The sequence below is a fragment of the Nomia melanderi genome, chromosome 5 (genome assembly GCF_051020985.1).
Source record: "Nomia melanderi isolate GNS246 chromosome 5, iyNomMela1, whole genome shotgun sequence".
NCBI lineage: Eukaryota > Metazoa > Arthropoda > Insecta > Hymenoptera > Halictidae > Nomia > Nomia melanderi.
The window spans coordinates 16,087,244-16,101,941 of record NC_135003.1 but is presented as its reverse complement, the minus strand read 5'-3'; the positions used below and the strand labels follow the sequence as shown (position 1 = coordinate 16,101,941).

Genomic DNA, 14,698 nt, shown 5'->3' with positions numbered 1-14,698 from the left:
ACCATCGAAGTGCTCGTTAATCTTTAATTACAGTTCTTCATCAAACTTTTTATTTCATTTCGCGAATCAAATTCGATGTGCAAATGGGAAAAATAATTTGCAGTGAAAGTAGGAAATAGGTTAAGTTGCATACGGTTGAAGTCAGAAACAATAGAATTTAATTAAATGATTCTGTTCAGTGTAAGAAATTTGATATTTTATTACATTCTAATTATACCGTAATAAATAATTAACGATGGTATTGTCGAATCTGTAATTTTCATAAATTCTCAATTGAGGCAGTCGGTGTTTTTCAGAATTTAAAATGCTGATATTCGAACATTTTGCGTTGTTTACGAATTATTAATTAAAGTAGTGGGTGATGAAGTGATACGGGTACAAGTGTGTAACAAACGAAACGTGATCAATCGTTCTGCACGTCGGTAACATTGTGACGCATGAGATACGGCTAAAAAGGAATTGTTTCGTAATCTTGTTGTAGCATGTGACAAAGTGTTCAATTGCTTTTCTTCCTATTTTCACATCTCGTCATTGTGCTTCACACAAAAGTAACGATCGATTACACTAATGTGACATCGGAGTATAATTGGATTTCTTGGTAAGTAAGTACGTGACCGTCGGAAAACGAAGAATTCTTTTTTATCAGGGCAACATCTGATACACAGTTTATCGGTCTACACGGGGCTTTATTTTATCGACCGTTATGGAGTTGTTTGTATTATCGCGCCGTCTCACGAGCGACGTTATTGCCGTTTTTGTGAAACAATATGCGAAAATAATTTCACCCCGAACGATGTGAAGGTAGCAGAAGCTCTGCGCGACGAACGACAAACGTAAATCCGGAAGGCCGTAAAAAATTTCATTTACCGGAGGCCGTATATTTTATTATTTTTAAAACTTCCATTCGGCAACACTAAAACAGTATTCATCGGTATCCACTACGTAAAAACTACAGACGTGAAAATATCTTTAAAATTGAACGTTTAAACTTTAACCAAGAAAACGATCGATGGACGAAAAAAAACATTCGATTACTATTTTTATTGATAAGGTTACAGATACGTTTATTCATTTAATGCTAGGTTCGTCGCGTTATTAATAGAGCTTCGAGATTTTCGCCAACGAAATTTCGCCGGACGAAATAAAATAAATGTACAATGTCCATGAGTATCGAATATTAAGATATTGAATCACGTATCGATTACGTGCCACTTGAAATTGGTTTTGAAAACGCGATACGGGCGTGAACATTTCGCAATCGGGAATAGATATATCGAACTCGAGATATCTAGAAATAAATGCAGCGATGATAAAGCGTCCGGCCGTTCGTTTTGGAATCGTGCTATTCGAAATAAATGTCCACGTAAGTGTCCTCAGAGTAATACGTTTGTAAAATGCGTAAGGAAATATTTTTATTCTCCGCTATAATTAGTGCGCCGTAGTTCGGCTCCCTTTTCCTACTTTCGACACCACTGGATCCGTGCCAGTGCCGGAATGTGCAGATGCGATGAAACGCATGATTCACACCGACAGTTATTGAATTACCACCGCGATTAAGTAAAATCAACACAATTTCAGTCTCACTTTAGTGCCGAGATAAAGTGCGAATTGCATTGTGAGTATCTAATAGTCAACAATTTTTCCCGGTTCGATCGAAGCTCGTGTTCCATTCAATCGATAATAATAATTATACTAATAAGAATAGTTTCAATAAAATAGTATCATGAGTTCAGTTGTAGAAAAAAAGATGAGATGATCCGTATGAAATTTAACGGTTGAACCTCGTTTGCAACGGCACAATCAACTCGCTTCACGTCATTACCAACTCACCTAATTCAAAATTCGCGATGCTTGAATGTAGCTGCGTAAATGCGTCGCGACACCTGTTCGACTGACCCGTTATTATTCAACTGAGGACACTTCAGGTGTCAGACAGTATCGTTATAGTTCACACACTACGAGTCGTCTAACTTTTCCCGGGAGCCGGTTATATATAGAGACCGCGTGTAAGTGTCGGCGACGACACTGCTTCGAGATCATTGAAGTTCTCGGTAGGTGTGATAAGATTCGTCACGGTCGGGAATAATAGCTAATATAAGTGAATGCGTTCGGTTATCGTTATATAGGTACTAAACGTGGCCGTTGACGGACCACGGCAAATTGGGATTTGAACGACGAGTAAAATCAGGAAATGGAAAAGATTTCGCATAAAGCCTTGGTAAACCAGGTAGAACGTATCGTCGAAAATTACGAATATTTGTAGGTTATAATTTTCTGCTTCGCGATCTCGTCCGAGAATGCTTTTTTTCTTTGTTAAGAGAGCGATTGTTTTATAGTTAATGAATGATAAGTAATACATTATTGAATATTGGATTAGAAGATCATATCTTTTTGATCATTCCGTCATCTTTAATGGGCGTTTGGAGAAACGGTACTGATTATTCAAATAAACAGAGAAATCGATTATTTTATCACGACCCGATACAAACAACCGTTGACGTTTGAAAATTTGTTTACGCTCCATTTTCAAATTCACAGGAAATCTGCGGTTTGTTCTATTTTTAATTTGCAATCAATAAGTCGATCGATAACGTTTATCATCGGCGACTGGGGGTCTTTTTATCGAGGCAGTTTCTAAATTTGTCTAAAATATTTTGGAAATATTTGAAATTCGCGATGAAATGCGTGATGACGATATGAATTTTTCCATGTGAAAAATGAGACGCCTATCAACATGTTACACGTGTAAACAATATAACACCTGGAGTGCTAAGGGTTAATGACAGTAGTAGTATCGGTGAGAGTTCAGAAAGAAATCATAAGGCGAGGGGTTAATATACAATAAAAAAAATGGTACTTTAACGTACCATCGTACGCATGTCCATCATGTTCGGTAAGAGAGGAGACATTCTTATTTAACAGATATGTTTTTTGCACAGCGCCGCACTATGGAGAGCAGAGATAGCATAAAATGAGAATGATATTCAAGCCATAAGTGGTTAAGTGGGACACTCTGTATGTGAGTACGTTTGCTGAAGTTTCTCAGCGCATGTTTCCAATGCGTTCGCAGATCACGAGGAACCTGGTGAGCGCCGTGTCGCGCAGCAATTGTTATTTCTTTTTTCCCTGTTCAAATGGAAATTCCTTATTGCGTAGCGGTAATGGCCACTTATGTATATTGTTTCCCGGCGTTTTCGTTTGTTTTCGACAGAAACCAATCGGCCGGAGCGGTCATTAAAGCCGGGAACAAAATGAAGGGGCGTCGAGAACGAATGGTACTGCACAGTACCGCGAGCTGCGCTGGATACAGTGAAAGTATGCCCGCTATGCTCCTCCGGCGGGGTTTGAAGAAAAAGGGGAGGGGAGAAATGACTTTTGCGTCTACCCCAAGGTAAACGGCAACATAGTTGACCGAAGTGACTGCCATGTTCGATTCATTATCGGTTTAACGTTTGTTGCTGGGGCAATGCTCACTGAAGCTGCAATAAAACCAGTGACTGGTAAATTGTTGATACAATGATCACGACTGACTGTATTGGTTTTGTTGAACTTAGCATCACTATTATAATGATTGTGGTTTAAATGTATTGATTTCTTTCTTACATGTTAACCCTTCGCAAAGTTTTTCACTAGAAATATGCAACATTTTCTGATAGGATACAAACGATCTTTGAAACTAATTAATGAGAAAACATGTATGAATTAAGAAGGAAAGATATTTTATTTCAATGTTCCACGTATTGATACACTATACAAAGCTTAATATTATATATAGACTTTATAATTTTGCTGTATCAAATCAAGGTGACTGAGAGTCACCTTTCGAGTGCAAAGGGTTAACACGTTGATTTCCGTGGTCGTCGATGACCAGAGCTTTTAAATCGCTGGAGAACAATGGTAAGAAAATTCAGATAGAAATGTTTAGTAACAAGTAACTAAATAATAGTGTAACACTACTGTGATATCAGATTAGTAGTAATTATTTTTAGTACCATTTAACTGTGACTAATTTTTATGGTATCTCTAGTGAAAATGAAAAATGTAACATCCCTTCAGTTTTTTATTTTCCTTAGAAAATTTGGATGTGTGGAGAATGTAATTTTAGGGTAGTTTCTTTGATTCGTTAAAATATTTCATATAACTGGTGCAATATTGGAGCCTACAGAGTTCAAAGGGTTAACATCGTTAAAGTGTAATAACATACAGAATACTTAGAATTCTCAAGTCAACGTGTTAAATAGTTAACTTTGTAAATAGTATAACGCGTGAACAGCATAAATGTATTTAATTATAGCGTGAATAGTATAAATGCTGACGTAATTATATTTGAATTTGAAATTTCTCATTCAATGTTTCAGTAATTCTGTTTTTCTGTTGCAAAATCATTTGAATTCACCGTGCGATGCTTCGTATCGTGTGAAGATTGATGTCGTTATGTTTGCGTAAGACTTTAGCGTCCTGGCTCGTTCCAATTCTAATGAAAATGTGTTTAAAAAACGATAAAATGTATTATTGACGATCGATTAGCCGATCAGTGTTTGCAACCGCGAGACTGACGCGTGTGTCCCCTTTTTTGTCAATATTTGCCCGCGGTTCGTTTGAACGTACATTTCCCACCTGCGAATTTCTATTACGTACCCGATTCCACGCTAACGCAACTCGGATCCTGCGATTCTCTAATCGATTTAAACTCTCTTGTTTCCGCAGCTGGAATATTTCTAACGTATCCACTAAACGAAGTCTTTCGCAAGGATTCAAAGATATCGAACAGTTTTCAGTAAATTTTTGGAAGTGTCGAAAAGTATCAAAGTCTTCCAAGTTTTCAGATTTCAAAAAACGAGAAATATAAAAATATTTTCATCTGTCTTTCAGTTATCTTAAGTTCACACGAGTACACCAGATTCAACGAATCGTCTGGAACATCAGTGAACTCTAGTTTCATTAGAACAAATAAGCCGCGAAATGATCCTTGAGCTCAAGGATCAATTTGTCTGGAATTAAGACCGTAACACAGTAAGTTCACGAATGTATGCACGTTTAATCGACTAACAAAGGAACTTTCACGAATGTTTTTACCATGTGAACGGTTCCAATCGTGAAACAGCGAAAATCCAAGGATCTTTTGGAATACGTTAAGAAAACTCTCGACTGCACAGGAGTTTCGACGAATATTACCCCTTGCAATATCCTCTATCTTCACTCATGGTAAAAATTTCAAATAAAATCGAACAAATGTCACTTAACTCCCTCGAGTCCAAAATGAATATTTTCCTATTTGTAATTCAGAGTAAATGGAGACGTAGACGAAGAATTTTTGCCTTCTAACAGATTAGGAACAATAAAATAGCTCTGTTGCAAAAGAGATCACAGTGGAATGTATTAAGGGGTTAATCATGTTTCGAATGTCCTTCGGAAATTGTTCTTATCGTGCTCGGTCGATGGCACGATTTGACAGGGCTCGCGAGGATCGACGATCCCTGTCGAAGTACCAATGATGACTGGTTGAAACGGGAGTCTTGTGCGCCGGCCGCAAACATGTCCGCGAAACCAGTTTCGGCCGGCATAATCGTCCAAAAAATCGATTCGAACAGTTACAAGTTCCAACGTTTTTCCCCGCAATTTGCAGTCCCGGGGTTCCGATCTCGGCCGGACCCCTTTCGGCCAGCATTATCTCGGGGACCGAAGGCCCGCAATATTTTACTTCGGATCGGAATCTTATCTAATTCTTCTGCGATATCGTGGTAGATTCTCGACGAAAATTTTGAGTTCGACGAATCTAAATATTATTCTATCCGTCTCTTGTGTCATACTTGACTAAACTGTGGTTCTACGTCGTCAGTGCTCTCTTTAACCAGTTAAGTGTGGAATTTAGTTTGAAAAATCTCTTATTGTGAAAAATTAAAGCGAAACGAAGAATTACATGTTTGTCTCAGAAAATAAAAAATCCATCGTTGAAAAAGTTAGCAGTAAGAGTTTTAAGACACAGTTAACTGGTTAATCAAGGTAGAACGAATATCGTTGACACAAACGAATTCTTTAATGTAGTAAAAATATAAATAAACTAAAGAATATAAATCTTTAAGTATTTTTCATGTATGCGAACTTATTGTTTAAAATAGGTTATAGATAGTGTACAATTATAACATTCGTCTGATCACGGCTCTTGAAATTCTGGGTTTAGGATTTTTGGCTCTGCCGGAGTAAAGTCTGGCCAAGTGTGTTTTATATGAGTGAAGTGTCGGGTTGCTGCGAAAGTTTCGACGTTCTTTTACGGGGAATAAAAAGAATTCCCAACTGTTCGTTAGCTGCGCCGATAAAGTCGAAGAAAGAGGTGTCCTTTATACGCGTTACAATAGTTTGGAAACAGACGTTCGTCTCGAGGAGAATAATTCTTTTGTTAACTACGTACAAAGGACGTCGAAATTGTTGCGTCAACCCGACGCTGCTTGTCTGTTATTGATCTTTAATTTTTAGAGGATAAGCATCGAATTCGTTTCTACTAAATTACTAATGGTAGACATAGCTCTATTCACTTGCGAAAATCGTAGGGTAAGTTAATACTTCCGGTGATAAGCTAGAAATTATAATTCTGATGAAACTGAAATCCGTTAAAAAAAAAGGGGTAAGAAATTGTAACTTTAGTAGTTTTAAATAAGAAACGTTAATTTCGATGGAAAGATATGATGGGAAACGAAGTTAACGTTAATAGTTTAAGAATTGAAGAGAAAGGAATTCAATTAAACATAATCCGTGGTTTTCTTATCTGCGAATGAAGAATTGGGTATTATTCCTTACAGTTATTGTAAAGTGTAGAAAAGTTGGCGCAAAACACTTAGCGTCGATCAAGATAACCGATTAATCGAAACAGTTTTAACAGGTGTAAGTAGTCGATGATCGATGTTCCACGGGTAGAGGATGTGCTGATAAATAAGAAACGTCCCGGTCACTTATAAAAATTTCTGAATGAAACGATCGATGATAACAAGGATTTCTGAATCACGTGGAATAAGAATAATTGCGAATGAATAAAATTCTATCCCTTATACACTATAAATATTCAATCAAAAAATAATATTCCTAAAGGAACAATTATAGTCAAGCTGTCCAATATTACACAAATCTCTCCAAAAATTAAGGGATGAAATATTCACACAATCTACATCGCAAACAAATTATCTCACAAATAAATAATAATCTCCCAAGAATGACGATACTTCCTCCCCCATGAAACATCGTCAAAATAAAAACTTCATTGATCACTTTCCGTAACATTTACCGGTCTCACGATTTCAGACGCGACCGCTCTCCTCGCTCGAAGAATCTCGCGTAAACACCTCGCACTGAACAGACCACAAGAAACGCCAACATCAATGGAGCCTGTTACGATAATGAGCTGCGGACACTCGGCACGTCGCACTGGTTGCTCGGAACAACGGGCAACCCCGAGGTAAACGGATCGCCACAATATACACCCGATACATGTAGGCACACGTGTATCCCCAGGACGATAGAATGGGAACGAACAGAGACCGGCTGGCGGATAAAAGAAAGATAATACAGATTCTCACATGTACAGAGCGTAACCGAACCAGCGATCGCAGGACACGCGTCGGAGACGTCCGGATGGCGGTCGGAGTGTGCTTGATCGCGAACCGCAGCGCGCTGAGTCGGATGCGTGAATGAAGAGCCCGACGCCGAGCCGCGAGAGAGAGTAACCGGGTGCCGGTGGATGGTACTTTCGTACCTGTTTCTCGGGATTCCCTAACGCGCGGTGTGCATGCGTTTCTCCTGCTGGCTCGGGGGATTCCTGGCTGACCGTTCGATCGACGATTCACCCGGGTCACGTGTGCGGACGTGACGTACCCGTAAATAGTGTCGCCTGTGCTGGCCGTCTAATCGCGGTGTAATATGATGGATCGGGCATGGACGTTTTACCAATGATCCATCGGATCACTTTGATTTATGAGCATCGTAGAGACTGTGGCTAGATGACGGACGAGAGGAGTCTGTTGCTGTGCTTTGTTCATAGTTTTCTATTGGTTATTGATAAGTGTATTGAGGAATCAGCAATCAGATGAGAATTCAATCATTCAGCTTAGCTAAATGATCTTTATACGTATGTACCTGGACTGGTTTGTGCTTTGGACACTTTGGGGATAGAGGATCTTGGTAGTCTCGCCTAGGAAGATGGACACTGCTCTAGTTGGAGGATATTAACACTAGAACTGATTTCTGTTATTGAAGAAGTACTGATGCTGTGAGAAATCGTTGAAGAAGTTGATTTAGTAGTACTTATACTGAAATATAAACCAATTGAAGTCTTGATGAATACACAGTCAGAAGTTTTATGAAGAAATGGTATGAGATGAAGTGTTATAGAGGATGTTTTGGTGTTTCAGGTCTGTGGAGCTTGTGGATTTATGAAAAAGTATTGATCTGCTGAACTTCGTAGAAGCTGATCACAAGTGTCTAGTAACTTCTGGACCTGGGAACCTCAGTCTGAAGACTTTCGAGGTCAGAGATAAGGATCGCAACGAAGAATATTCCCCTAGCTTCGCGCCTGCAGTTGCGTCGAGTCTGTGGATTCCCAGGGTGATTTGCATAAACTAGAGTCAGAACTTGGATTCCGCAAACTTGAACGCGTTATCGATTCTATCGAGTGAACAACTAAAATGGAAGCGTTGTTACATCGCGATGGATATATTAGAATGCCGAGACGGTCGTATTTATACACGTGCAATCGTGTATCTATGCATCATCGTTTCAACCGCATTGTTTTCCTCGTTATTCATCTTTATGCCGGAGATACGATCGACATCTTCGGTGTTTTTTTCCTTTTTATTCGTCTCTTCTGTCATGCGTCATCTGTTCATATAATTATGCAATCCACCGCGACGACCGTCGGATTATCTGTAACAGCCTTTTTCATTGCTTTCCGTTTTGTTCGTTCCTCGACGATCGACGTTGCGTCACGCCCGCCGGTAAAAATGGACACCGGTGACTATTTCCTACTGCACCATTTGCATACTCATTTGGCGAATATTGACCGATCTAGTACCTCGCGGTCCGCTTCGTTTCGATTTACCCATAAACGAAGGAAAAGCTCCTTTCCGAGTGGTATTCGGAATGTTGAATACCTCGCGCAGTAGCAAATTACTAGTAACAGTAATAAACATCGTTGATCTGCATTGTCCACAAGGGTGCAGCAGTCTTCTGAAATTAACCCCTTACAATGACGAGTGAGACATGCGCATAGATCAAAGCAGCTATTTTGTTATTATCAATATATTATCTTGAAAGAAAATTTGCACATAAAGTGCAGTGGACAGTTTTGCGTTTTTTCTAAACTGCTGATAGAAACATTTTGAGCTTAGTAGCAAAAGTAAATAATACATGGTTAAAGATCTGATGCAGCATAGAAGACGTTTTAAACTTACCAGCAAGGATCCTTTATTTCCAGTTGCTTAATTATAAAGAAAACAAAAGAGGAAAGAAAGTGAAGAAGCCAGAAGACAATGGGCAGGTACATTGCCAAAGGAAAAGGGAGATCTCCCCGATTGATAGTATATTAACGAAAGTTCAATCTCTAGGACTGTCTAACAAGCGAATGTTAATTAAAAAATGTCTTGAACAGATCAATCTGAGAAAGGAAAGTGGAAGCTTCGCGGAGAGCTCTAACATGGTTGCCTTTCGGTGCTTGTGAGCGCAACACCTTCAAGATTGCGCTGTTCGCTACACACACACGCTGTTCCATCGATGGCGTGCTCGTTTCTAATATGGCTCGATTGTGATCTCGCATCGGAACAACCGATCCGTGAACGACAAAAGCATCTAACGCGCCGTTCCGACGTCGGCGATTTTGTTATTCGTCCGGCCGAAGAATCGGCAAACCGACACGCACGATTTGCGCGACGCCGTGTCCTTCTTCCGCGTTGCAATTAAAGAACTTCAGCGTTTCGTGCTGAGGACGTCATTGTGACTAATCCGTTTGACGATTGGGAAACACGGAAATCTTTATTGTTAGAGATTTTTCGAGATAAATCTGCGCGACTGCTCGAGGTTTGTCCTTTGAGTGACATCAGCTTCTGTTGCTATGGGTACTTCTGCGATTGTCGACAGGTTGCAGTCTCTTTTAATCATTTCTGATGACACGTCATTGTCTTAATCCTCCATATTGAAAATCTTTTCCAGAGAAAAGTTAGACGCCGAACTCGCTTTACGTGAAGTTCGCAGTAACATTTACGTAAATGAATTACTTTTTGTTTGTATATTGGTTTATAACGAAGTAAACAAATTCCTTGAAGATGTTCTCAGATAACCTTGGCACAGGGACTGGAGTCAGAGGGACGGAGACGTAGCAGGAAATGCGCAGGGAGAAAGGTGCGCACGGCTCTCTCGGAATAAACACCTTTGTTTCCTTCCGTTCTGAGAAAAAGATTGTCTGCCGTTAACGGGAAGCATTCCTCGAATTGTGTTGTCTTCAAAATTCTTCGACTCGTATCACTTCGAAGGTCTATCAGAGAAATCTGAAAGTAAATTCTGTTTAAACAACGGATCTTGGAGTCTTGAGTAAAAGGCACATCGAAACCTACGCTAGATTCTCGTGATATGCATCATCCGCGAAGCAAGGATTAAAAATAGCATCTATGAATAGATTAGGTGTATTTCGTTCATTATTATTAACTCTGCGGTCGAATGTCGATGACTCCGAGCTTTGATATCTAAAATCGAAAGCTGCAACTGAATTATTCAATTGTTCCAATAGTCACAGATCGATACGTGGTTTTTATCATGGAAATCTTCGGAACTGAAAAGCTCTCGATCACAAAAGATTCATGCGTAATGAGAGTTAGTTACCACTTGATTTAATTATAGCAATAATATACAATATACATAATACAAACTTTGCATGATGCATCGATATGCGAAGCATCAAAATATTTTCGTTCCCAAGTTACGCACGTTTTCTCATTAGTCAGTTTCCAAGAATGTTGTCCACATCCCGCTGGAAAACAATGTTCCTAGTGAAAAATTTAGCGCCCTGAAGAGGCTGAGTTACTAAATCACACGAACTCCATTGTCATTGAGTTATTGGACGAAGGAATCCCATTAACGTTGGTTATTTAGCGTACGAATTCCATTATCATTACGCTCAATGAATCAGCGACGCGGAAGAGGCTGACGCGATAAGTCGTCTCGAGGATCACGATTCACAGATCGTCGCGCCGCTTTCGTGGATCATCTTTCTCTGCCACTCGGCGAAAGCTGCGTGCCCGCTGACACACGGGAAATGCAATACTGCGCGAACGTGGAAGTCGGCTACGCAAAAGAAAACTTCAGAAAACGGAGGAGGAAACCTTAGCGAAGCGTCTACTCGCCTGCGAATATGTTTAACACTAGGTTTACGGGCATTTGTTGTACACTTCATTCTATTATTCCTAAAAGAATTGATGAAATAATATTTCTAAGATCCAATATGCGTCAATTTGACGCGTTCCGTAAACCTAGTGTTAAAAAGCTCGACGCATTATGTCGAAGTATAATATCAACAGATATTACACACCACCACTAGTCAATATTAACACTAAACTACCGAGCACTTCAGTTTTCTAAAATTTCGCTATAGAAACTCCAAGAGTGCATCTGTTCAGACTTTGATTTACAATTGAATTTGAATTGTACAATTACAATTGATTTACATTTGAATTCTTTCCCGGTAACTAATTTCATGCCGATTCCTATTAGCGCGTTGACGCAAATTGCAATTGTAACCATCGAATCGCAGTGAATGTGCACGCAAATGTTTTGTTTCTTCTGGAAAATATTTTTTTTCCGGAAAGAAAGATTTTCATAATTGTTTCAGACAACATTGTCCTTCCAGTAGGAAGAACGTTCATCGTTTTTACTGAAAATCGGTTGGACACTCACGCGAGGAAAGAAGCGTGGGATTTACGAGCGTTCCCGGAGTCAGCGTTTCGTTCTGAAACCGAAGATGGCGGACCGACGTAATCGGGATGAGAATTCCGACGATCGGAAACAATCGCAAATTACCGGTCATCAATTATCCGGCGGCGTTTAACGTCAATCCGGCAATTGGATTTCGCGGTTCCGTCATCCGTTCGCGGGAATCACTCGTAATTATTCTATTACCGTGACCAGACTTTTAGAGGACGTTGAATCCGCGAAACGCAATAATACTCGACGGCAAAATACGACCGGATAATGGTTGCTGGAGTCATGGCTCGCGGCACATTCTGTGTATTAGCAATAATTACTTTGTCACACGTACACGCCGTTTCAGAATACGTCAAACGTTCCTCAAACACGAACGACGTTCAAAACAGAGTTCAATGGACATATACTTCACTCGGCTACTTGTATTCACTGAAGTGTCACCGATATTTCAAAAACTCACAGCTCTTCATTAACACTAGAACCAGCTCAAAACGACTGGTTCTATAATTCTACAATTATCGAAACCGTGAAAATCTTGCAAGTTGTAAAATACATGTACAAACGTATAGTATTATTTTAAATCTCAAGAAAAGTACTCCAATTTTTATAAGAAATTATAAGTCTAACTGCATAGTTGCAGTGTTCGATAGAATTACGATGACCTTGAAATGCCCTTGACACAATCATAAAATACCGGTTTCCAAAGAGGCAAATGTTTCCTTGGAATAGATGATTTAACAGATTCTTCATGTCCTCAGGTTTTGCGAGCAACCGCATCGGCCATCGTACAAGTATCACCCTGTAGAAGAGCGCACACGAAATTTTCCATGTCGTGGGTGAAACTTACCTCACCGTCCGCCGGAATTACCGAACGCGCAATCAGAGGATCGTCCGGGAATCGTCTAAACGGGAAGAATCTATTTATTCAAATCTCCTCCGCGCCTACACGATGGATCGTTAATCTCGTCAGGTACGCGGCTATTACATGCCACGAGGAATTTCACCGGCGGCCATGGCGGAGGGAGGGAGGGAGGAAAGCCGAGTCCGAGAATTTTCCTTGTAGAGGTCATCGCTCACAGGAGCAACACGTAAACCCGATCCAACCTCGGATGGAGCCGGTTAGAAATTGCAACCTGAAAAGGGGACGGAGAAAGCGTATCACGGTCGACCTTTAGGATGTGCCTTTGCACGCGGATAGACCGAGTTTCCTGGTAAGAAGGAAACAAAAATTCGCAGATGGAATAGTTGAAATTTTAGCTGCGAGTTTACGATACCATGCCATTCAGAAGAATCTTCATTGGAGGCATTCTTTAATGCATTTCTGATTATTTGCACGCGTGTGGTAATATGGTATGCAGTCAAGAGGACTATTCAGGCCCAAAATGAAATGTAATGAGACAATTTTGTTCTATATTTTCTCAGAATAATTATTTCAGTTATTAGTGGTGAATACTGTTGCTAAATATCAGTCAAATATTGAATGTATTTGAAGTAATTGAACTTATCAGCATGGACTGAATTACAGTCTAATATTAATATCGAATTTATTGAATGTATTTGAAATAACTGAATTGGAATTCTTATTATCTTTTGATACTAGCTCTCTATATTATAAAGATGCCAATATAATATAAAGGTGCACGAGTATCATCAAACTTTCTTTCTAAATTCTTTGTGCATATGTTTAATTATGAAAAAGAAACGCCAGCAATTGACGAAGATCTTCAATCAGTCGAGGTAATTGGAACGTATTGTATTTTGTAATTACGCGGGTGAATAATTAGAGTATTCTCATCAAAGTAGAAAAGAGGGTAGAGTGGAACGAAACGTGGCGTGCGAAAATATTTTCCGAGCGAGTAGTGTGCAACCGATGACATTAGAAACTGGATGAAAGGAAACTTCGTTAAATGTCAAGGATGAAGGGGATTCTACATTTTTCTTCCCATTCTTTAGACACTGCCATGGGAAAGTAACCGTTAACGTTCCCCCGAACTGAAAACGAATTCAATGAGAATCGTTAAACTGTTACGGTACCACGATCCCCTGGCAGGGAACCCGGCGTCTCCGTTTATTCGATTCCGAAAATCGACACTAAACAATTTCATCACCGAATTGGGACTTTGTCTTATTTCTTCCGGGTGATATAAATGGGCGGGAAAAGTCATTCTTCTCCGGAACGACAGGCGGAAGAAATATCTTCGGTTGTAAAGAAATACCATTTAGAGAATGCAGCGGTCCATGCTGATGCTTTCAAGCGTTTCATCCGAGGAAATGTCAGTGAGACTTTTATGCGGGCATAAAAGTAGAAATTAGTTTCTTGTATATAAACCGGGGATGCCGGTTACACCTTTATGTTTTCGACCCGGTGAGGTCAGTGAACTTCGCACGATTCCCTGCATCCTAAAATGCGGATACAATTGTATTTTCCGAATTTCACAGTATTTTCATCAAAAATCGTATAATTCACTAGCCACTGAATTGTAAAATCTTGCGAATAAATCATTTTTCAACAAATTCGATACAAGTGAATTTTAGGTAGGTCGTGCTACATTCTGCTTTACCGATGGTAAGTTTCCACGAAAGTTATCTCAGATGTCGCTACGTCATAGACTCTGTCTATTTTATCTATGGCAGCAATTCGTTACCGACGTAAATGTTGATGTAAATTATACATTATCCTTGCTTCTAAAAATACACTAATGTAGCATTGTAAAACTAACGAGGCGTGTAGCTTAACGATACA

General features: G+C 39.7%; 1 protein-coding gene and 1 long non-coding RNA gene across 15 annotated transcripts in view; one reads left to right on the top strand and one right to left on the bottom strand.

The window, feature by feature from the left end:
• The window catches only part of LOC116424481 (zinc transporter ZIP3), a 28,409-nt gene extending 20,666 nt beyond the window's left edge, over positions 1–7,743 (bottom strand). The window contains exons 1-2 of one of the 5 annotated variants that reach the window (XM_076367876.1): positions 1,782–1,793; positions 218–250 (exon numbers count right to left, since the gene is read on the bottom strand). Coding sequence is in view for 1 of the 5 variants with exons in the window: in XM_076367875.1 (XP_076223990.1) it covers positions 218–263 (46 nt within the window). In the remaining 4 variants the exon portion in view is untranslated. The other 4 variants (XM_031970945.2, XM_031970947.2, XM_031970946.2 and 1 more) reach the window with 4 other exon arrangements.
• Positions 2,049–14,527, top strand: LOC116424486 (uncharacterized). 10 transcript variants are annotated; one of them, XR_012998652.1, is made up of 5 exons: positions 2,049–2,853; positions 2,940–3,085; positions 3,212–3,391; positions 8,400–8,514; positions 12,714–14,527. It is a non-coding gene; the product is annotated as an uncharacterized LOC116424486 (long non-coding RNA). The 10 variants fall into 10 exon arrangements; XR_012998653.1 differs by having other exon boundaries at positions 8,400–8,592; XR_012998651.1 differs by lacking the exons at positions 8,400–8,514; positions 12,714–14,527 and adding exons at positions 5,105–5,205; positions 5,287–7,287 and having other exon boundaries at positions 3,212–5,013.
• The last annotated feature ends 171 nt before the right edge of the window (positions 14,528–14,698 follow it).